Source organism: Mesocricetus auratus, unplaced genomic scaffold, assembly GCF_017639785.1.
Source record: "Mesocricetus auratus isolate SY011 unplaced genomic scaffold, BCM_Maur_2.0 Super-Scaffold_100055, whole genome shotgun sequence".
Classification (NCBI taxonomy): Eukaryota; Metazoa; Chordata; class Mammalia; order Rodentia; family Cricetidae; genus Mesocricetus; species Mesocricetus auratus.
Genome location: NW_024429232.1, coordinates 3,662,987 through 3,686,319, shown reverse-complemented (window position 1 = coordinate 3,686,319; position 23,333 = coordinate 3,662,987). Strand labels below are relative to the sequence as shown.

General features: G+C 49.3%; 1 protein-coding gene and 1 pseudogene across 6 annotated transcripts in view; both read right to left on the bottom strand.

Moving 5' to 3' along the window:
- Iqank1 (IQ motif and ankyrin repeat containing 1) overlaps positions 1-23,333 on the bottom strand; it is a 31,530-nt gene that overhangs the window by 339 nt on the left and 7,858 nt on the right. For all 6 annotated transcript variants that reach the window (XM_040736435.1, XM_040736436.1, XM_013125150.3 and 3 more), the window contains 10 exons: positions 11,439-11,572; positions 11,062-11,226; positions 10,801-10,992; positions 10,607-10,732; positions 1,170-1,309; positions 1,030-1,084; positions 848-940; positions 553-661; positions 271-367; positions 62-196 (listed from right to left, as the gene is read on the bottom strand). In XM_040736435.1, the coding sequence (XP_040592369.1) occupies positions 62-196; positions 271-367; positions 553-661; positions 848-940; positions 1,030-1,084; positions 1,170-1,309; positions 10,607-10,732; positions 10,801-10,992; positions 11,062-11,226; positions 11,439-11,572 (1,246 nt within the window). The remainder of the gene's footprint in view (positions 1-61; positions 197-270; positions 368-552; positions 662-847; positions 941-1,029; positions 1,085-1,169; positions 1,310-10,606; positions 10,733-10,800; positions 10,993-11,061; positions 11,227-11,438; positions 11,573-23,333) is intronic.
- LOC121136276 lies at positions 9,331-9,481 on the bottom strand (annotated as a pseudogene).

The window sequence follows — 23,333 nt, the reverse complement described above, 5'->3', positions numbered from 1 at the left end:
TGTCTGGTGAAGAGGCAGGGGAGGCCCAGGGTGGGGGTGTTGCGGACCCTGCCTGCCATACCTGAGTGCGCCCAGCAGAGCCAGCCGAATTGTCTCAGGTCTCAAATGCTCTGGGTTTACGGTGTCCACATAGTTGGTGTCCTGGTATCTCAGGAAAGTGGCTGCCTGACCAGAAGGGTCGATGACAAGAGGCCACCTGAAGGCAGCCGCCTGGTCACTTCTGTCTGTGGGCACCTCTGACTTGTACCCACACCCAGCCTGGATACTGACCGTCCATCAGCTCGGATTCGGTCACCGACGTCCTTCATCAGCACGTCGTGAAGCTCTGTGACCTTGCACTTCAGCCCAGGGGCTGCCATCTCTTCTTCTGAGGAGGGGTTAGTTTGCGGAGCATGGGAAATGTAAATCCCACCGCAAACCCCATCCCTGGCGTCACCTCTCCAGGTCCCCCGGCTGCCCCACCACACCCTGCCACCCTCCTGGGCTGCTCCCCACCCTCCTGGGCTGCTCCCTCCCTCCTGGGCTGCTCCCACCCTCCTGGGCTGCTCCCACCCTCCTGGGTCTGCTCCCGCAGTTCCAGCCTGGCCATCGCCAGGGTCTCTTCAGCCTTTTGCGCCTCCTGCCGCAACCTGTCCACTTGGGCTTCTGCGTCCTTGATGGCCTAAAGAAGGGGCCATGGTGACCGTTGCTCTCCCCATCCCTTCAGAGTTCCCCATGCCCTCAAGGAGGCCACTGTTACTAAGTGACACCTTGGGTTTGAAAGGCAAAGATGCCTGAAATCCCCTTGGAAGGAGACCCCCAGACTGAGGCTTGGGGAGATCTAGAAAAGGCAGTGTCGGGAGCCCACCTGCAGCGTGAGCTCAGTCTTGCCCATGCGCTTCCTCTCACACTTGTCGTGCTCCATGATCCTCCGATTGAGCTCGCAATAGGCCTGCTGCAGCTGTGGGCAGACAAGGTTTGCAGACCCCAGCAACTCACCCCCACCCAACCTTGCCGCGAGTCTCCTTCCTGGAGGGAGGTCTAGGTCACCTCCTTGTGACACCTCTGTTGCTCCTTAGCCAGCTGCTCCACCTTGAGGTTGAGGCTGCAGTGGGAAGAAGCCGGCTGGTCAGGGTCATCCGCGGCCTTGTCATTCCCCCACCCCCAGCCCTCCCAGACCCTTGGCGCACCGCTTAGCCTCCGTCTCCTTGTGCTTCTGGACCTCCTGGGCCCTGCGCTGCTGCTCAGCCTCCATGTTCTGGAGCATAGCCTCTGTGAGGCTCAGGTCCCACGACTGCAGCACGCTGGCCACTGCAGCCAGTGAGGCCACCTAATGACAGGGCATTTGGTGCTTAGAGCCATGTGTGTTCTGCCAACCTAGGAAGGAGGCTTCCGTTTCAGAGGATTGGGAAAGGCTAGGGGGCCATGGCTGGGGACGGGCACATCACAAGCCACTCAGCCCATGGGCTCCCTGTCCAGATCCAAGCAGACCCAGCTCTCATGGTAGAGCCTCCAGGGTCACTGTTCCCCCCCCTCCATCTTTCCGCCAACCAAGCTCCTCGCTTCTGTCTACCACTCATGCAAAGCCGCCACGGCCTCCTGGCTACCCACACGACAGGCACAGATGCAGTTGTGTGGAACTGTTCTCATCTGCTGCCCACCTGTCCTTAAGGACCACAAAGACCCACCCAGGTGTGATGATGCACCCCTGAGACCCTAGCAAAGCTGAGGCGAGGAGAGATGGAGAAGGGTCTAGAGAGGAGCGGGAGACTAAGCGGGGCATGCTGACCCACTTGAAGCACATCTCTGTCCCATCCCTTCGTGCTGGCGGGCAGCCCCCGACTGTTGGCCCCGGCTCATTTGCTCCATATTAGCTCAAAGCCCAAGAGAGACGACACATAATCTTTCAGCTTCAGCTGCTTTTCACGCAGGCCACGGTTAGTTTTAGAAATTCAGAGACTGCCTGCCTTTCACATTGTACAAATCAGCACCCAGTTGCTACAAGCCTCAGCCAAGATAGCACCAAGGGCTGCCTGGGCTCCTCACTGCCATCACGGCCCTCCACAGCTGAGCTCCCTTGGCCATGAGTGGCTTCAGATGGCACTGGCCCTCCACCTGCAGATGGCATGCATACCACTGACACCTTTTGTCCAGAATCCTCCTTGATCAGCTCCGTCCTTGGACATCACAGCACCCATACCTTCGCCTCTAAATCCCTCCTCCACTTCACGTCTGTCCGCCCTAGTGACACAGCCCCTTAGCCTGCTCCACTCCCCACATCTCCTCACGGTATTTATGCTATGGAGCGACTGACCACCGGGCACCTAGAACGTTGTCAGTTAGTCCAATGGCTGGGTGAAGCACTGAACGATCTGTTGGTGTGCATCTGAGTGTACTGATGTGAATGGAGAGACAGGGATAGCAAATGTGGCCACATGGGAAGAGCCGCTGAGAAGTGAATGGACAGAGTTGAGAGGATGACTGAAGGAACTTACGAATGAACGTATGACTTCTGGAGATCACATCATTTATCCCTTCCCTTTCTCTCCTCCAACCCCTCCCATTCGCCCCCTCCTTACTTTCTTCGTGACTTTTCTTTCTTTGACTGTAATGTATGTACCCATATCTACCTAAGTACAGCCTGCTCAGTCTGCATGTTACTCAGAAGGATGTTCCAGGGCTGACCATTTGGTGCTGGCTAGCCAGTTGGTGTGCTCTTCCCTGGGGAAGACTATTTCTCCCCTCTCAGCATCCCTCAGCTGCCTGGAGTCCTTCGTGTAGGACTGAGGCCTCGTGAGCTTTTCCTGGTCCCCACTGGCATGTCTATTGTCCTTGTTCAGCTCACATTTGGCCCGTCATTTTGTTGAGATTGGATGGGTGTATCTTCTGACATTCCCAGGAGACACAATCTCAGAGCAAACTCCCTGATCCTGTGACTTTCACAATCTTTCTGTCCCCTATCCTAAAATGCTGTTCCCTGAGTCTTGGGTGACTTTGTAATTTAATTTAATTTTATGTGTACGGGTGTTTTGCCTGCTTGCATATCTGAACACCATTTGTGTGCCTGGTATGCGCAGAGGGACTCAAATTTCCTGGAACCGAAGACGGACAACTGATGGGTGTTGAGAACTGAACCCAGGTCCTCTGGAAGAGCAGCCAGTGATCTTAACTGCTGGGCCAACTCTCCAGCCTCAATATATGACCTTTTTTTGAGATAGGGTCTTATATAGCCATGGATAACCATGAGTTTCTCATCTCCTGCCTCCCATCTCCTGAGTGCTGGGACTACAGGCACGTGCCATGCTTGGTATATCTGGAACTGGGGATGAAACCCAGGACATCATGCATGCCAGGCCCTCCCCCATCCTGTAACATGTCATTTTAAGTGATCACTTTTGTTTTGTTTTGCTTTGTGACAAGATCTTGCCATGCAGCCCTGGCTGTACCCTGTGTAGACCAGGCTGGCCTCGAACCCACAGAGATCACCTGCTTCTGCCTCCCAGTGCTGGGATTAAAGGCGTGCGCCACCACGCCCAGCTTAAGTGCTTGCTTTGGATGGAAGTTCTAAGGATTGCATCCACAGAACGAGTGACCCAGAACTGGGCTCTCCCCGGGACATCAGCTGAACTTCAAAGCACTGAAGCTGACAGGACCCTGGGCCCTGGCACACAGCAAAGCAGAGCTGAACCCTCGGTGAAATACGGTGCACTGATTTAGTTATTTAGTTAGTTAGTTATAGACAGGGTTTCCCCGTGTAGCTTTGGAGCCTGTCCTAGAACTCACTCTGTAGACCAGGCTGGTCTTGAACTCACAGAGATTCACCTGCCTCTGCCTCCCAGTGCTGGGATCAAAGGCAGGTGCCACCGCCACCCTGTTAAATATGATATGATTTAAAAACAAACAAAATACTTTTTTAAAAAAAGCAGAGCCAGGTGGTGGTGGCCACAACGGCAGCACACGCCTTTAATCCCAGCACTCGGGAGGCAGAGGCAGGCGGATCTCTGTGAGTTCAAGGCCAGCCTGGTCTACAAGAGCTAGTTCCAGGACAGCCAGATGACAAAAACATGCACAGGGCCCTGGAAACTAGCCATCAGCTCAGGGTAGAGCACCCACCTAGCATGAATGAAGCCCTAGGTATTTCAAAAACCACATGTTCAAGGTGATGAAGACTGGATTAAGAATTTGGTAAGGAGCTGAAAGATTTTATCTATATGATGTAACAAATGAAGTTTCTAGAAGTTAAAATAATCAAAATTAACAACAAAGTTTAAATACTTAACTACTGGGTGCATACAGCTGGAGAAAAAACTAGTAAAATAGAAGGCATGTCAGGAGAATGAAACTGGTAATTATTAGTGCTGGCCACTGCTCATGTCCCTCTCACTTTCTAGGCAGGTCAGAGAATACTCCTGACAACTCAAGGTCAGGAGGGGCCAGATCTGTTCAATAAGCAGCAGGTGGTGTGCACTAAATAATTTGGATGCCTTTCCTCTGGGACAAAGACAATTCAAGACGGTGGCTCCTCTGTCCATCAGGCTCCCCAAAAGACGACAATGAACAGAAGCTCCTGTGAACCCTGCAGGGGACCCTGAACACAAACTCATTCTGCTTCAAGCTACTGAGCAGCACCAACTGTGGACCAAGTGTTAAATTCATGAACTTATGGGACAATCAATTCTCATTCCAACCACACCCGGTGTAATAGTTATTATTTTAATTTGCATTTCCCTGTTAATATTGGTGAGAAAACTGTCTTAGGCCTATTGGTCATTTTGACTCTTTTGTTTTTTATCTAGAGCCTTGCTTTGAAACTCTGGCTGGCCTGATACTTGCTATGTGTCCCAGGCTGATCTCAAATTCATGGCAATTCTCCTGCCTCAGCCTCCTGAGTGCTGGGATTACAGGCATGTGCCATCATGCCTGACCTAGATTTTTTAAAGTATATTTGTATTGCATTTGTTTATGTTAATGTGTGTGTGTGTCTGTGTGTCTGTCTGTCTGTGTATGTCTGTGTGTGTGTGTGTCTGTGTGTGTGTCTGTCTGTCTCTGTATGTGTGTCTGTGTGTGTATGTCTGTGTGTGTGTCTGTGTGTGTGTGTCTGTGTATGTCTGTGTGTGTCTGTGTCTGTGTGTGTCTGTGTGTGTCTGTGTGTGTGTGTCTGTGTATGTCTGTGTGTGTCTGTGTGTGTCTGTCTGTCTGTGTGTGATCAGAAGATAACTTGTGAGAAGTTGGTTCTCTCCTTCCACCATGTGGATCTCAGGGATCGAACTCATGGTGTCAGACTTGGTGATGGTCAGCACGGAGCCAACTCATCAGCCCGGAAGACATCTTTTTAAAGAGGTCTTTTCAAGTGAGTGTCTACTTTTCTTGAGTTGTCTGATTTATTTCCCACCCGGAGGTGTAGATATTTGTAGCCATCTCTCAAATATCTTTCCGTTAACTCTCGATGTTACCAGTAACTGAAGTTGGACTTCCTCACAGGACGCCTGCAAGTTTTTTCTCCCTTTTAGATAGCGCTCCAGGGATCACTTTAAAGGTATTCATAGTCAGACATAAAGATCTTTCCCTCACATTACTTGTTTATTTATTGGTTTTCTTTTGAGACAAGGTTTCTCTGGGTAGGCCTGGCTGTCCTGGAGCTCACCATATAGACCAGGCTGGCCTCACACTCACAGAGATTGCTCTGCCTCTGCCTCTTGAGTGCTGGGTCAAAGGTGTGGCCACCATGGCAACCCTGGAATTTCCCTTTAGATTCACAGTCCACTGAATTTGGTTTTATGTGTCGTTTCTGTTTTGTCATTCATCAAGTTGTATAAGCATGTTTTTCTTCTTCCATGATTTGAGAGCTTCTGAGGCCAGGCATGCATGCCAGGGTCGAGGTCCTGCAAGGGAGCTTTGAGAGGCCAATGAATGGAGCCGTGATGGTGAAGCCTGGGTTGCAGTGAGACTGGAAGATGTGGGGGAAGACAAAGCCATGAGCCTTCTGCCAAGGAGAACTGCATGTGTGAATAGAACCAGCCCGACAGACAGAGATGTGTGTTGCAGTCAGCAAAGGTGGTGGGGTCTTCCAAGCCTCTGACATGAAAGTTCCAGAAAGAAGACAGAGCCACAGGGTTTGTGTCTGCCCCGCTGGCTCTCAGTTTTGCTTTGGTCCGGTATTTCCTCACTGTGCTCCCTCTCCTCCATTTTGAAATGGCAACACATAGTCTTTGCCATTGTGTCATGGAAGCATGTCATTTTTTTTTTTTTTACAGTGGGTCATGTTTAGAATTTGCCTTGAGTCTCACAAGAGATTTTGAACTACTTTCGTTTTTAAACAAGAGGTTTATTTAACAACAAGATGCTTGGGTTGAAGCGAAAACTATTCAGGAACATGTTGTTCAAGAATAATTTATGCCTACTCAAAGACAAATTACCCTACATGTAGTGACTACATACAGAAAGGTTACAGAGTGTCCTTGGTTTTATGATGATAAATAAAAGACATTAAAGTTCTCCAACTGAAGAAGGCACACAAGGAATTTTATGTTGTTGTTATTTTGTTAAAACAATGAGAGCAAAATAACTTACTGAACTGTAAAGATAAGAGCTGAATGAGCATGCCACTAATGGAGAAGGGGATATTTTCACAGAACCACTATCTTCCAGCCTGTCTCCATCCGAGGGCAACCAAAAGAGAACATTTGCTGTTTAGTTTAAGAAAAAAGTTCAGTGTGTTTGTGCATATACACCAGGTACTTTGTGTTCAAGAAAGGAATAGGGACAGGGAAAGGAAAAAATAGAGAAAATACAGTATAGTTGTCAGGGTGTGTGGGAACCAAATTGCAGCTTTCTAATTGAGTGAGAATGTTTCTTGGTTTATAGCAGAATTCTGGAATAAAAGAAGCAGCAGTACCCGGAGCACGTCCATCCGACCTTCATCCTCCATTTTTCTGATTGTTTGCCCATCCAACTGGACGCTGACCTGCCTTATGGCGAACTCGTTCACAGGGGGCTTTCATTAGTTCAGCGAGCCATGTCTGCCTCTTCATCCAAAACTCCACCATGCAGCCATCCTGCCCACCACCTTCAAAGTAATGTGCTTGTAGTCTTGACTCCTTCATTGGGTTTCCTGTCGGCCATGGTAAGCATGGGAGTCTCCCCAGCCATCACTTCACAAAAGATGCACCAGGAGACTTTGGACTTTTGAACAACGCTGGGACTGTGAAAGACTACAGGTAGTTTTGAAGTTGGAATAAATGCATTTTGCATTGTGAGATGTGCATGAGCCTCTGGGGCCAGGGTGTAATGTAATGTTGCAGGAAAGTTGTCCTCTACAGGTTCATGTACTTGAACTTGCTCCTTAGTTGGTGGCACTGCTTGGGGAGGTTATGGTGCCGCTAAGGAGTTTGAGCCTTGCTAGAAGGACATCATTGGGGGTGGGCTTTGAGGGTTTATAGTCTCGTCCCACTTCCTAGTCTTTCTCCTGCCTATGTGTGTGTGTGAAAATGTGATCAGCCAGCTTCCTGCTCCTCCTGCCATAACATGCTTTTCCCTTGTGGACTCTATCCCCTTAGAACCATAAGCCAAATGAATTCTTTCTTCTCTAAGTTGCTTTTGGTGAGGTGAATGTTGAGCAGCGGGCCAGCAAGGCCACTGGGAGTGAATGGGCTGCCATCCACGAAGCAGTGGCTGTGTACAGGAGACACGGCTAGGGCACACACAGCACGCTGCAGCCATATCTGGAACCCGAGTCTCAGCACAATGCATGGCACAGTTGAGAATTCATGTACTGAAGCTCTCCACACCAGTGAAAGGACATAAACTACAGCTCTGTGCAAAAGACTGGAACTCACAGACAGTTTGTGACAAGAGATGCCAGAAGAACAATGCCACATAAACTCATGTGCATTCGATACAAAACAGTAGGAATACACTACAGTGTCTGGACATTTGGATCTAAAAATGGATAGATGGGCAACTGAATGGGTGAATGAATGAATGAATGGTGATTTAAATATGAAGTAAATGGCAGGACAGGAGAAGCAAGGAAAATATCCCTGTAAAATCCACCATGTCATTCCCTGGGCAGAGAGGGTAGCACTCTGGCAAAACGGCATTCCCTTATATTGCTTCTGCTGGGCATATCTTATGGTGAACCACAGAGCCACACACACAAGTTTGATTCATTCAATGCCCAGCTTATGCTATGTACTTTATAAAATAAGGTCCAAGACGTATATAAATTCAAAAGAGTTGGTAGACAAGTGGATGCATGACAACCGAAGGGCTGAGTGACCAGATGAGTGTTTGCACATGTGGACAGCCATCTGGGTGAGCCACAAAGTTCAGATCTTAAATAAACCATGGGTGCTTATCCAAAGAATCAGTTGAGAAATATGTGCCAAGATTTTGCCAAGGAATTTGGTGGCTATCTCTAGTCCTGCAGAGCTGGGCTGCTACCTCTGGCGTGTGCAAACAGCTCACAGGCTTGTGAGGGTTGGCCTGTGGGTGGAAGAGCTGTAATCACCGGAAACCAAAGGATCACAAGAGGAAGGCGTGGTGAGTCGATGGCTGTCACACCAGCAGATCGAGGTTTTATAAGTTAATGAGGTGGCAGGATAAAGGCTGAGCTCATCGAAAGGAAGGCGTGGCCACCGCACCAGGCAAGCTGCTGCAGTGAACGGATGCCACAGCAAGCCTAAGAACGAGCTGATGGGTTCACTCAATACAAGCTTCTGTACCCACCACGTCAGTGTGCCTCTGGCCTCCCCTCCTCACCAATCCCCTCCTCTTCTTTTCCTTCCTGTAAAAAATCACCAATCTGTCTTTCATGTTTGCCATTTTGCCAGTTTGAGATGGAGTTGTGTACTGAGTACTGTGGGAGGGGCTTTTTCTCACAGTTCCCTGGAGAGTTACTCAAGATGCTACCTCCATCCTCTGTGGCTACGGGTGTGCCAACTTTCACCATGAAAGCATATCTGTATCCAGTCTGGGGCTGTTACCATGCAAGCTTCCGTGGATATCACTATGTGGACATAGCTTCCCTCACTGGGCTAAGTGCCCAAGAACATAACTGCTGAGGCACACAGTGTGTTTTCATCTTCGAAGTCTGCAGAGGGAGCAGAGACCCCAGTTTGTAAAGTCTGCAGCCTCCCGTCCCTTCGCTGCGTCTGTGCTGCTCTGCAGTAGTCACGTCCTCTCAGGGACAGCACGTTGACTTGCTGTTGAGATCCAATGTGCTTCTATGTCCCAGGGCAGTGCCCTTGGTCAGGTATATGATTTGTGACCAGTCTCTCCCCAGAGCTGGCCCTTGCTTCTCGTCAGGGTCCTGTGAAGGGACACTTTCCTTTCCTTCCTTTCTTTTTTCTTCAGGGGAAAGTGAACGCAGTCCCTCTCGACCACTAATTATGTCATCTTGTTTCCCACATTTGGGGAAATCGCAGGGGTCAGCGCATCCTGATAAGCCTCCGCCCTGGGAAACCACCTTCGTGATCATGGTGTCTCCCTGCCAGGTGAATTTGGTGAAGCCCATGTTTCTTTCTTTTGTCTTCTTGGTATGGTATCTAAGAATGCTCCAATGTGCCCTCAGGCCCAAAGATCTTAGTGGGTCACTGTTCATGCTGAAACCTCAGATCTGTTGAGTTGACTTTGGGTCAGGATGAGACTCAGGTCAGAACTCATTGCCTGGCCTGTGGGTGCCAGAGACTCTTGGCTGAGATGAGTGTCCTTTGACACCTTCCTGTCGCCACAGCCCCCCAGGCACTGGCTCTTGGGCACTCTCCCAGAGTCCTGCTGTACTGCAACTTTACCTGTTAGCCCAGGAGGTTAGGTTCAGCCCAGAGAAAGGTCCAGAGGAGGAAAGCTAGGAGTAGCCTGAGACTGGTACCCTTTAAGGGTGCCAAAAGGCCTGACACCCAGCCCATCATTTTTGACAGCAGCTGCAATTTTAGGTGTGAGATGGGGTAACTAGCTTTAAACTCAGGTGACTTACAGGAAATAAAGGTAAAGTCAGGTGTGACCCCAGGATTGTTCCTGGCCAACATGGGCTATGAAGTAGGTGTGTGTGTGTGTGTGTGTGTGTGTGTGTGTGTGTGTGTGTGTGTGTGAACAAACAGAGGCACTTCCTGGCCTGACTTCTCAGAGCTGTCCCACGCTGAGTGAGTCTCACCAGTGACTTCCTGGGCCCACACTTCCCCAGTGGTTAGCATGGGGGCCACAGCTGGGAGACAGTCCCACTGACTGAGCGGAGAGAAACAGGCCAAGAGACTGAGAGCAAACCAGTCAGTACATCCCAAGCTGTGAAACCTGGCCAACCTGTGAGGCCGGAGGACTGTTTGCTAATCTATCACAGCAGCTGCATCCTCCGGTAGCCGGAGTGCTGAAGGAGCGAGAAGGAGACAGAGCACAAAAGGTGTACCCAGGCAAACAACCATTGTTCAGAAATGGTTGGTGGGATGGAACCAGATTCAGAACCTAGGAATCCCTGTATCCTGTCGACATTTGTTTGTTTTCCTTAAGACAGGGCGTCTCTGCCTGGCTTCTAGCCTGGAACTCCTGTCAGTCCATTTGCCCAGTCCTGGGGTTACAGATGCACACCAATACACCAGAAACCTTTCGAGTAGGGATGTGTATGCCAGGGCCACACCTGCTCCGGAGTGCTCCCGTCTTCTGCGTACACCCGGGGGTCTGCTCCGAGCTTCAGAAGCACCTCCACGGCTTCCAGGTGACCCCCAAAGGCTGCCCGGTAGAGCGGTGTGCGGCCGAAGGCGCCCTGCAGAAGGGGCTCCCTGAGCGCGTGCGGGGACCAGACCACGCCGCCGCCGCGCGCACCGCGCCCACCTTGCTGTTGGGGCTGGCGCCCAGCTCTGCCAGCAGCTGGATGGCCAAGGGCTGCCCGCCCGCCGCCGCCTCCGACAGAGGCGTGTTCCCGTGGCTGTCCTCGCACTCCACAGTGGCCACGCGCCTCTGCAGCCGCAGAGCCTTGCCCGCCTCGTCGTGGCCCACGCCTTCGCGCGTCAGCAGCTGATCCACCTGGGCGCAGGGCAGTGTCACCTGGCGCCCGCCCCTTCCCGCCCACCGGCTGCCGCCACAAGCACGGACCTCCTTAAGCACTGCGCGGATCTCGCCCAGGTCCCCTTCGAAGGCGGCCTCGAGCAGGCGGTGGCGGCGCTGCAGCTCCTCCCGCCGTGCGCGCTCTGCGGCCTCCTCCTGCTCGCGCTGCCGCCGTGCTGCCTCCTGCTCTCGGCGCACCAAGGCCAGGTAGGCCTGCAAGACAAGGCCATGGTCACCGTCCCCAGCAGCCCAGAACACTGCCGCAGTGTCCGCTGCTCACGGTCACTGTGCAGGCCAGACGTCATGTCCACCACCTTGAGGTCCACATCTAAAAGCCAAGGTCATTGCTCCCCTAGACACTCTGTCCAGACCTTCCCTCTTCCTCGGGTCCTGGCACCCAGGGTCTTGTGGCTGAACCTCCTCACCTCTCTCTGCAGCTTCTCCATTTCATCCAGGTACTCCTGGCGCTCCTGCCGACGGCGCGCCAGCTCCTTTCGTGCCAGATGTTGCCGGAAGACACACTGGATGACAGTGGCGGCTTTGTCCTCAGCAGTTGGGGCTGGAGTGAGGAGAGTAGAGATTTGGACCCCAGTCCTCCTTGTTAGCCATACAGAGGGTCTGAATGGCTCTCAGAAAGCACAAAGGCCGATGCAGTGACCATGCCTGTCTCCCAATACTCAGGAGGAACCACAGAGTTCAGTAGTTTGAAACCAACCAGGGCTATGTGGTAGACAGTGTGTCAACAGTGATAAAACGTCCCAAAGAGCTGAGTCAGAATAACACTCCCTCAGTAGAACCAGGAAAAGAGTGTGGTCCAGACTGGAGCAGGAAGTCCACAGGGTCTGAAAATCGCTAGAAATCTGCGGCCAGAAAGATGCCGTCTGAGAGAAGCTGAAGGAAGCCCCAGAGAAAAGGACAGAAAAGCTGCCACTGGGCCTCAGGGCACACACACCCGAGCCAGAGGCCCAAAACATCCTCGAAGACTGGGAGTTGCAGCTAAGCCATAAACTGCCTGGAAAGGGGAGAGGTCTCAAGTGGTCTCAGCCCAGGATACTCAGAAGAGGGTGTGAGTCTAGAACGTGCCACAGTGACACACATTCAGGCTGTTTTGTAGCGGTCTACATGCTGGCCTTGCACAGTGGCTTCCAGGAGCTGGGGGTGGGGAGGACACCACCACTGTGAGTAAACTCAGGGCGACTACTACACCCCTTCCTGTGTGCATGTGGGGGGGGCACAGTGAGATCAGCAGCGAGGAGAATACAATCAAAAGCGAGGTATCCAGATATTGCACAAAAGGTAGATGAAAATCTTATCTAACAGGGACTCCAAGACAGGCTGGGCAGACCGCCAGGATAAGTGAAAGATACGTCAGTTTGTAGACAGAACCAATCAGAAGACAAGATTCAGGAGCAGGAAGACTATGCAGTGTGCTGTGGCTCCGTGGGGGGGGGTTCCAAGTGACCCAGTCGAGGAACAGCACAGAGCAGAAACCAGGCAGAAGAGAAACAGCGCAGCTCAGACAACAAAGCCCACGGCACAGGCCGGCGTGGAAGGAGGGGCCGTGCCGAAGTGAAACAGTGTAATAGAGGAAGCTAGTGGCCTCCAATAGAATATAAGTAAAATGTTTAGAAAAAGATAAAAGAAAATGGCTAATGAGGGTATAACTGGAATAACACATAGGTCATCAACTTTGGAATACAGTTTTTTGAGACAGAGTTTCTCTGTGAAACATCCCTGGTTATCCTGGGAACTCAGTTTGTAGACCAGGCTGTCCTTGAACTCACAGAGCTCCACCAGCCTCTGGCCCTTGAGTGCTGGGATTGAAGGCATTTAGTTTGGTTGGAAGAGAGTTTTGGGTTTGGGTTTTTTTTGGGGGGGGTTCATTTTTTCAAGACAGGGTTTCTCTGTGGCTTTGGAGGTTGTCCTAGAACTAGCTCTTGTAGCCCAGGCTAGTCTCCAAATCACAGAGCACAGAGATCCGCCTGCCTCTGCCTCCCGAATGCTGGGATTAAAGGCATGTGCCACCAGTGCCCGGCGGAAGAGAGTTTTGAAAGCTAACAAAAGACATCAAGTTACAGCTCTAAAATGCATTTTGAATCTCAATAATGGTAAATACAAAAGTAAGCCAGCACCCAAAACCACAGATCTGGAGAAAAATGCCAAAACTGGGGGGGGGGGGGTATAGTCAAAGAATCAGTAAATGTATTAAAAAAGCAAAGCAAACAGCAGCAGAACATATACCAATACTGTATACAAAAGACAGGCTTCAGACAGAAGGAAGGCATAACAGATTAGACTCATAGCTTCATGAAAGAATGAAATAAATAAAAGACAAATGTTTGAATAAACATGCATAAGACAGTAATGCAACTATCAGATTACATGAAAATCAAAACACACACACACACACACACACAGCATTTGACCCATCTCATGGCTCTTAGGTTCTCTCTGCCCTCTCCTCTATGATGTGCCCTGAGCCTTGCAGAGGCTGACAGAGGCTGACAGAGGCATTTATGGCTTGAGCGCTGGGTAGCCACTTTCTCTGCACATTGACTAGTTATGAGTCTCTGCAGTTACTGCTGCCCACTACAAAACAACGACAAAAACTTTTCTTTCAGCCGGGCGGTGGTGGTGCACGCCTTTGATCCCAGCACTCAGGAGGCAGAAGCAGGTAGATCTCTGTGAGTTTGAGACCAGTCTGGTCTACAAAGTTCCAGGACAGCCTCCAAAGCCACACAGGGAAACCCTGTCTGGAAAAAAAAAAAGCACCTTTCTTTTCTTTTTGTTTTTTTAACAAATCCTTTCTAACTGTGGCAGTTTAAATAGGAATGGGCCCAATAGGCTCCTATATTTGGATGCTTAGTCACCAAAGTGGAACTGTTAGATGCATTAGAAGGACCAGGAGGTGTGGCCTTTCTGAGCAGGTGTGGCCCTGTTGGAGGGAATATGTGGCTGGGGGTGAGCTTTGAGGTTTTAAAAGCCCAGGCCAGGCCCAGCGTCTCTGTCAGCCTGCAGTCAGGATGTACTCTGTTTCCAGTGCCATGTCTGCCTGCTTGTTGCTATGATTCCCACCATGGTGATGATAATGAACTAACCCTCCGAAACTGTAAGCCAGCCCTCAATGAATATGAATATGTATCTCCATCCTTGGTCATGGTATCTCCTTCACAGCAACACAGCTATGACTAAGATAATAACTGAAGCTGACAGCAGCACTCATCTATGCGTAAACACAATTACTTAGTCACATCACACCTATTTACCAAAACAACAGCAGTATCTTCCCCACTAGGGTCCATGACCTCACCAGCCGTGGTGTTTGGCCAGGTTTACAACACCCGATGTGAGCTCCTTCCTGTGGAGCAGGCCTCAAATCCAGCCAGAAAGCAGTTGGTTGCCCCACGACAGACTTGCCGCTGTTGCACCAATGGGCACCCCTTGCCTGGACAGTCGGCCGTGCCATAGTCAGTGCCCACAGCCGTGTTAGCCTATTGCTGGCAATCCTCCCCAGCAGCCTGCACAGCACCTCCCGGCACTAAGAGGGCAAGCTGGTATCTTCAGCAACAGGTTTTTAATTTTATTAACCTGTTTGTATGTGGGTGCATGCATACCACAGCCCACACAGTTAGAGGACAACGTGTAGAAGTTAATTCTCTCCTTCTACTGTTTGGCTTCTCAGGATCAAACTCAGATTGTCAGCCAAGTCCTTTTATCACTGGCCACATAAGAGGTTTTTTTTTTTTTTTTTTTTTTTTTGAGCGGGGAGGCAGGGTTTCTCTGTGTAGCACTGACTGTTCTGGAACTCACCCTGTAGACCAGGCTGGCCTTGAACTCACAGAGATCCACCTGCCTCTGCCTCCTGAGTGCTGAGATTAAAGGCGTGCACCACCACTACGTGGTGGCTATATGTATATATTTTAATTTAAAGTTTGTTTCATCTGCTAATAACATAGGCCTTCATATTTTCTTATATTAAACATTTCTCTGTGTGTGTGTGTGTGTGTGTGTGTGTGTGTGTGTGTGTGTGTGTGTATGTGTGCATACATGCAGGCAAGTACGTTTTCCACAGTGCATGTGTGGAGGTCAGAGAACAACTTGAGGGAGTCGGTTCTCTCATTACACTATTTGAGTACTTTTGGACACTGGAACTGACCTCAGGTCCTCACACTTGGTGGCTCCCTTACCCACTGAGCTGTCTCACTGGAGGTTCCACCACCACTTACTTTTGGTAGCTGTTGTTGAAATACTTCTTTGTAGGGAATGGGAGGAGCTCTAAGCAGGTGAGGTTCTGAATGGATGTGTGCTGTTGGCATGAGCATAGCCATGACAAGAACCAAGGACTCAGACCCGTCCGTGTGGGTCATACTAGGGAATGGGAAAGCCTTCTTCCTGTATTCTATGTATGAGTGTGTGTGTGTGTGTGTGCAAAGGCACATTGGTCAGTGTGTGTAAAACTAGCATCCACAGCCTCATCCTCCTGGTCTTTACCATCTGAGACTCGCTAGGCCCTCCTCCCTGAGGCAGACGTAATAAACACAATAAACACACCAAGGTCCCAGTTGCAGTAATAGTAGGTAGAGCTCCATCAGAGCGCAACTACTCATCTGACCCCAGCTCTTCTGCATGCATGTGAAGCTGTTACCGTGACAAGCAAGGTAATTTATAGAAGGAAGAGTTTCTTTTGGCTTGCATTCCAGAGGGATAGGCATGGCAGGGAGGCATGGGCAAGTGGAAGATGTGGCGGCAGGAGCAGGGAGCTCAGAGCTCACATCTTCTACCACGGGCATGAAGCAGAAGAGGGGACCCAGAAGCAGGCGAGGCTGTCTAACCTCAAAGTCTGCTCCCACGGATGTATTTCTTCCAGCGAGGCTGTCTCACCTAATCCTCCCCAAACAGCATCACCAGCTGGGAAACAAGTGTCCAGATAGAATGAGCATTTCACATTCAAATGCCTACTTGACTCCCATTGGCCCATGACCAGACCATAATGCAAAATGTATTTAACCTGACTTTAAAAGTCTCCACCGTCTTTCATAATCTCAGTTTAAAGGTCCAAAATCGGAGCCAAGCACAAGGCTTTAATCCCAGTACTCGGGAGGCAGAGTTAGGCAGATCCCTGTGAGCTCAGAGCCAGCCTGGTGGTCTACACAGTGAGCTCCAGAACAGCCAGGAACACACGGAGAGACAATAACAACATCATCACAAAAAGTCCAAAGTCTCTCCTGAGACTCAAGGCAATTACCTAATTGTAACCCTTGTAAAATCAAAAGGCAAGCCAATATTCCCAACATACAATGGCATAGAGGCCAGAGAGACAGGGAGATGGAGAGAGGAGCCAAGAGAGCTGAAATGGCTATGTAGGAATGAGAAGGGGGGACAAGGAAGTGTGAGCGGAGTTTTGGGTGGGGAGTGAAGTGAGAGGAACCAAGAGGCCTGCATGGACTCTGAGATGCTGGAGGGCAGGGAGCCAGCACCTGCTTTGGTGTGCTAATAGACACTGCAGTTAGCCTGTTTTGGACTTGACATTGCAGCCTCTTTGTTGATGATAAAGGGTGACGTAATCTCTTCTTTATCTGTTTCTTGGCTGAAATTAGGGTGTCATGGGTGAGGGGGACAGGAAAGCTGGAAAGCTGGCCAAAGGCCTGGAGCGAGGAGATGACCCGGCGCTGTCAGGTTGCAGCCTGCAGGAAATCTGCTGTGACAGACATGGACTAGGGACAGAAGGTAAAGTTGAGGAGCTTAGGGGAAACGTCTTTACCATGAGTATACACTTGAAACTTCCAGCCCTGTGGTCTTGATAGCTGGGAGTGTGGAAGTAGGGAAAGAAACCCACCCTCAGGGTTAGGGTGTAGGTGGCATGGCTTAGGCTGTTGACTGACAGGAGTACTTATCTAGATTCTGCTTGACCTGTGACAACGTAGATCCAAGGTGTGACTCCCTGAAGCTCACATGAGTTTTTCAAGTTTACAAAAAGTGATGAAGGTTTTAGACGTATTTGTAGACAGAGGTTTCTGTCCTACTAGGTCCCACAGCCATTTAGTCCCAAATAAACACACAGAGGCTTATATTAATTATAAACTGGCCTATTTCTCAGGCTTCTTATTGGCTAGCTCTCTCTTAATTATTAATCAATTTCTATTAATCTGTGTATCTCCACGTGGTCTTGGCTTACCAGTTCTCTTGCTTCTTCGGCAGCTACATGACATCTGACTCCACCTACTACCTTTCTCTGTCCCTGTTTGGATTTCCCGCCTGGCTAAATCCTGCCTGCCCATTGATCGAAACAGCTTTACTCACCAACCAATAAGAGAGACATATAACCGGGCGTTGGTGGCGCACGCCTTTAATCCCAGCACTCGGGAAGCAGAGGCAGGCGGATCTCTGTGAGTTCGAGGCCAGCCTGGTCTACAGAGTGAGTTCCAGGACAGCCTCCAAAACAATACAGAGAAACCCTGTCTCGAAAAACAAAAAAGAGAGACATATATTCACAGCCTACATAAGGACATCGCCCATCACATATTAGCGTCACCATTGTTTGTACTCTGTATTGAATCCCGTTGTAGAAAAAGCAGTTATCAATGTCTGTAAACCACTGGAGCCGACTTGCCCTTGAGCCATAGCAAAAGCCTGGCTCCCATAAATGGTTCTGGATTAAAACCACAAGCACTCTCTCCTCCATCAAGAGGACTGGGCATAGAAATCAGACAGACACGTTTTCAGCATGATGAGAAGCATGCTCTGTTTTGTTTATCAAAACAGGGTTTCTCTGTGTAGCCCGGCTGTCCTGGAACTAGCTCACTTTGTAGTGAATCCCAGGACAGCCAGGCTGACCTCGAACTCAGAGGTCCACCTGCCTTTGCCTCCACTATACTTAGCTCTTACTTTTTTCTTTTAATGTGCGTTAGTGGTTTGCCTGTGTGAGGGTTCTGGGTCCCCTGGAACTGGATTTACAGACTGCTGTGAGCTGCCATGTGGGTGCTGAGAATTGAACCTAGGTCCCGTGGAAGAGCAGCCAATGCTCTTAACTGCTGAGCCCCGCCCCCAGAGAAGCACTTTTAAGGCCATACTTAGAAAACAACCAAAGAGAATTTAAAATTTTGAGCTTGTGACTATGGTAATCATAGTCAGTGTTTACCTGAGCTAGATTAATAGCTTATCAGACTCCACTGATTAATAATACAATGCTGGACTTCTGGAGTCTTACTATAACATAGCATAGAGAGGGAAAGAAACCCAAACCATCTCTCGTTCACATTGAATCACTTCCTCAGACCTTCATAGCTTGCATTTACACATCTTGAGTTACTCTTAGAGCCCTACAACTTTCTTAAGCCTTCTCATCCTCAGACCTTTCAACTTGCATTTACATCCCTAAAACCACTTTCCTAGACCATCGCTGCCTACATAAGGCTCAGTCCTTTTCTTTTTCCAGTCGTTTACCAGGAATCAAAAGTGGTTGATTACCGAGAGCAGTCATTGCAAAGCAAGCTCCTTTACACAAAGGAGTGGTAAAAACCTGTTTGTGAATGTATCCCTTTTCCTGTGAAGTCTGTGAGTCTGATTTTTACATATGAAATGGACTGACAAGGCAGATCCACCCTCGGGTAGCGGACAGCTGGGTGCTTGTTGATATTAAACTGATAAACATCATCAGAGACCTGAGAAGGGTAAATTAAAGCAAGAATTATAATCCAAATGGTCTCTGTTAAATGACAGTTAAAATGACAGAGACTTAGCTGCTCTCCAGGCATTACCCTAGGTTCCCTTATGGTAGTCTCAGTGGTTTCATTGGGGACAGTTTGTCAGTCTGGCTATCACGCAGGAGAGCATTAGCCTTTAGCTGCCAGACCCAGATGGTCTGAGAGATTTTCCTGTGGAGAAGGAACTCAGGAAAACTAACCTACCTGGGCTAAGCCTATAGTCAACCCAACAGTGATTACAGTGTGGGCAGGGCCTCAGCAGTAGGCGAGGCAGGAGGGGGCAGTTCTCTTCACAGAGGTGAGTATGTACACAGCCCAGGTGAGACAATCCGTGCCCCTGCTGTCTTCTTTGGAGACCCCAGAGTAGCCACTAGGTGCGGCTGTTTCTCTCTATCACGGGAAGCTTGTTGTTGTTTGAGACAGCGTTTCTCTGTGTAGCCCGGTTCACCCAGGAGATCTCAACTATTTCCCCTTCCTGGGGCCCTCCGTGTGTGTCCCTCTTTTAGGGTCCCCCTTTTAGATATCTTGACAGAGGGAGCCGTTATGGGGTTAGGGAGAAACCTAGTGCTAGAGAAATTCCCAGGAATCAGAAAGGATGACCCCAGATAAGACTAGTAATAGTGGAGAGGGTGTCTGAATGGGCTTTCCCCTTTAATCAGATTAGTGACTCCCCCTAATTGTCACCAAAGAACCTTCTCCCAGTAACTGATGCAGTAGCCCACAGCCAAGCACTGGGCTGAGCTCCTGGAGTTCAGCTGAAGGAGGGATCACATGAACAACGGTGGGGGGTCAAGAGTATGATGGAAACCCACAGAGACAGCTGACCTGAGCTAGTGGGAGCTCATGGACCCTGGAGCAACAGCTGGGGAACCTGCATGGGACGAACTAGGCCTTCTGCATGTGGGTGACAGTTGTGTGGCTTGATCTCTTGGGGCCCTGGCAGTGGGACCAGCACCTATCCCGGGTGCATGAACGGGCTTTTTGGAGCCCACTCCCTATGGTGGGACACCTTGCTCAGCCTAGGTAAGGGGGAGGGGCTTGGTGCTTCCTCTACTTGGTGTGCCAGACTGTGTTGACTCCCCAAGGAAGGCCTTACCAGCTCTGGGAGTGAGGGGGGGGGAGGGACAAGGGGAGGGAGGGGAACGGGGTTGGTATGTAAAGTGAAAAAACAAATTTAAATAGAAAAGAACAGGGTAACCTACTCTTAATAAAAGGAAGAAAAGAAAGCAAGAAAGAGAAAAAGCCAACAAGGAAACCAATACTTGGTAATGTAGTTTTAAAATATCATTTCCTATTTTTAAAGAGTCTGAATAGAGACCTCCCAAGTGGTTAAAGATGCTTCCAGGAGTTATAGATTGTTAAATGAAAATTTTGGTGCCAGGAGTGGGCCACCACCGAATGACTTGTAGGTTAGGGAGATCCCTGAGGCCCCCACAACAGTATATGCAAATGCCACACAGTGGGCTATCCACCAGAAATAGACGGTAAGAACCTATTGCCACAAACACCATATTTTCTCTAAGGACACAGGTAAATCAAGCTGAACAGGGCTGCAAGCCCCCCACCCCCACCCCCGCTGGCTTGCCCTCTTAGTGCCGGGAGGTGCTGTGCAGGCTGCTGGGGAGGATTGCCAGCAATAGGCTAACACGGCTGTGGGCACTGACTATGGCACGGCCGACTGTCCAGGCAAGGGGTGCCCATTGGTGCAACAGCGGCAAGTCTGTCGTGGGGCAACCAACTGCTTTCTGGCTGGATTTGAGGCCTGCTCCACAGGAAGGAGCTCACATCGGGTGTTGTAAACCTGGCCAAACACCACGGCTGGTGAGGTCATGGACCCTAGTGGGGAAGATACTGCTGTTGTTTTGGTAAATAGGTGTGATGTGACTAAGTAATTGTGTTTACGCATAGATGAGGGCTGCTGTCAGCTTCAGTCAGAAAGGTTTTTGTTGTTGTTTTGCAGTGGGCAGCAGTAACTACAGAGACTCATAATTGGTCAAAGTGCTGAGTGAATGAATGCTCAGCCATAAGCAGGACATCTGTCGCATCCTCTGCAAGACTTGGGGACACTGCAGAAGAGATGGAAGAAATAACTCATCAGTAAAAAGGGGTAGACTGCTGTATGACACTGTCTTCCAGGCAGACATCGATATAATCTTCCTTCCTTTCTTTTTGGTTTTTCAAGGCAGGGTTTCTCCATGTAGCTCTGGCTGTCCTGGCACTCACTCTGTAGACCAGACTGGCCTTGAACTCAGAGATCTACTGGCCTCTGCCTCCTGAGTGCTAGATTAAAGCTGTGCACCACCAACGCCAGGCTAGGATACTATAACCTTAACTCAAAGCAGTGATTACCACACAAGACCTGCTCAAGACTTGGTCCATGCAGTGTAGGGAGGGGACTTACGATGCCCCTATGAGACCTATGGTCGGTTCATGGTTGCTGGGAAAGGAGAGACGTTTTATTTACTGGTGTAGCCACTGGTAAGGTACCTGTGCTCCTGTAAATAGTCCCTCACTCACATTCCTATACGCAGCCCTAGTGAAATGACCTCTTTATCTTTCTCTCTCTAACACACGCATGCACACGCACACGCACACACTCATGTACACACATAATAGGAAAGTAGAAGGGGGACTGATTGGAAAGAAGATGGGGATTAGTGGAGGGGAGAGGGGGACAAGAGAGAGTAATAAGGGTGGATATGAGCCTGGCGTTGGTAGCACACACCTTTAATCCCAGCACTCGGGAGGCAGAGACAGGAGGATCTCTGTGAGTTCGAGGCCAGCCTGGTCTACAGAGTGAGTTCCAGGACAGCCTCCAAAGCTACACAGAGAAACCTTGTCTTGAAAAACCAAAAAAAGAAAAATAAAAAAGGGTGGATATGATCAAAATACATTATATATCTATATGAAAATGCCAAAATGTACAATCACTATATAATTATCTATAAATAATATATGCCAGTAAAAAGATAAAAAGGCTTAAAATAGGACAAAAAGAACACTATATAATCAAAAGATTTAATACATGCCAGTTCTAAGTATGCATGCATGTAATGATGAACCATTAATGTTCAGAAAAAACATCAGAGTCAAGGGAGAAACAACTCTACAACAGTAACTGGAAGTGAGATGAGACACAGAGTTCTTAACACAAGACAGCGTGGGACCCAAAGCGGTGCGACCCACCCCCACATACACACGATGCCTGAGTGCATGGGGACACTATCAGGGAACATGTGGCAGGCCACAGAAGGAATCTCAGTGACTTAAGAACATGCGCTCTGCCACTGAGCGCCACTTGTCCTCAGAGGCACCTGTCCTGACGCAGTGTGGTCAAGTAGAGGCCAAGGACAGAATAGAATACAGTTGGAAAATGCGCAGGACGCGAGGGTAACAGTGCCTTTTTGTTTTCTCTTTTCTTCGTTTTGGTTTTTCAATAGAGGATTTCTCTCTGTAGCCCTGGCTGTCCTGGAACTCACGCTGTAGACCAGGCTAGCCCCAAACTCAGAGCTCCGCCTGTCTCTGCCTCCTGAGTGCTGGAATTAAAGGTGTGCACCACACCACACTGCCCAGCAAGCTATGCCTTCTTAAACAAGGTATCAGAGACAAAACCACAATGAAAATGTTTAGCAATAGGTGAAAACACAACACACCAAAAGCTACCAGGTGCAGCAGTGCCAAAGGGAATTAGACATTTAATATCACATTATTAAACAAGATAGACCTCAAACCAGCAGCCCACCCTAACAAGAAAAGGAAAACTAAACTAAACTCAAAGATAGCAAAGAAAATCAAGATTAGATAGAAACAAAATGGGAAAAACAAAAATCAGCGAGATCAAAGTTGGTATTTTGAAACTATCAGCAGGTTGTGTGTGGCGGTGCATGCCTTTAACCCCAGTACTTGGGAAGCAGAGGCAGCAGATGAGAGAGTTCAAGGCCAGCCTGAGGTCCAGGTTAGGTTAGCCGGTGCTATATAGTAAGAGCCTGTCTCAAAAAAACAAAAAGCAAATTAATAAACCTTTAACTACATAGACAAAGGAAACGAAAAGACGCAAATAGTACGATCAGAGATGAAGGTGGGGGTGTGGCTGGAGAGATGGCTGGACAGTTAAAGAGCACTTGCTGCTTGCCGAAGACCTGGGTTCGGTTCCCAGAGCCCACATCAGGTCTCACAACTGCCTGTAATTTCAGCTCCTGGGGGCCCATCACTCTCTCCTGGCCTCCGCAGGAACCTTCATGTACAATGTACATGCACACACATAAACAAGGAGGTTCATTCACATAACTGAAAATAAAAACAAGCCTTTTAAATAGGAAAAATGAAAGGGGATCATACTTCTGATTCTACAAAAATAAAAATTACTATAAGGGAATGGGTGTAAGTCAGGATGATTCCCTCTCCCAGAAGGGTCCAGAGAGGTAATTCAGTAGTTAAGGGCAGCTGCTGGTCTTCCAGAGGACTTGGGTTTGGGTGAGTTCATTGCTACTTCCGGCCTCTCTGGGCACCACACTTCCATGCTCATACCACCCCCACATTCGCATAATTTTAAATAACAAAAATAAACTCTCAAAAGGTAAGGGGCCACAGGTAAGAGCTATCACTGCTCTTCCAGAG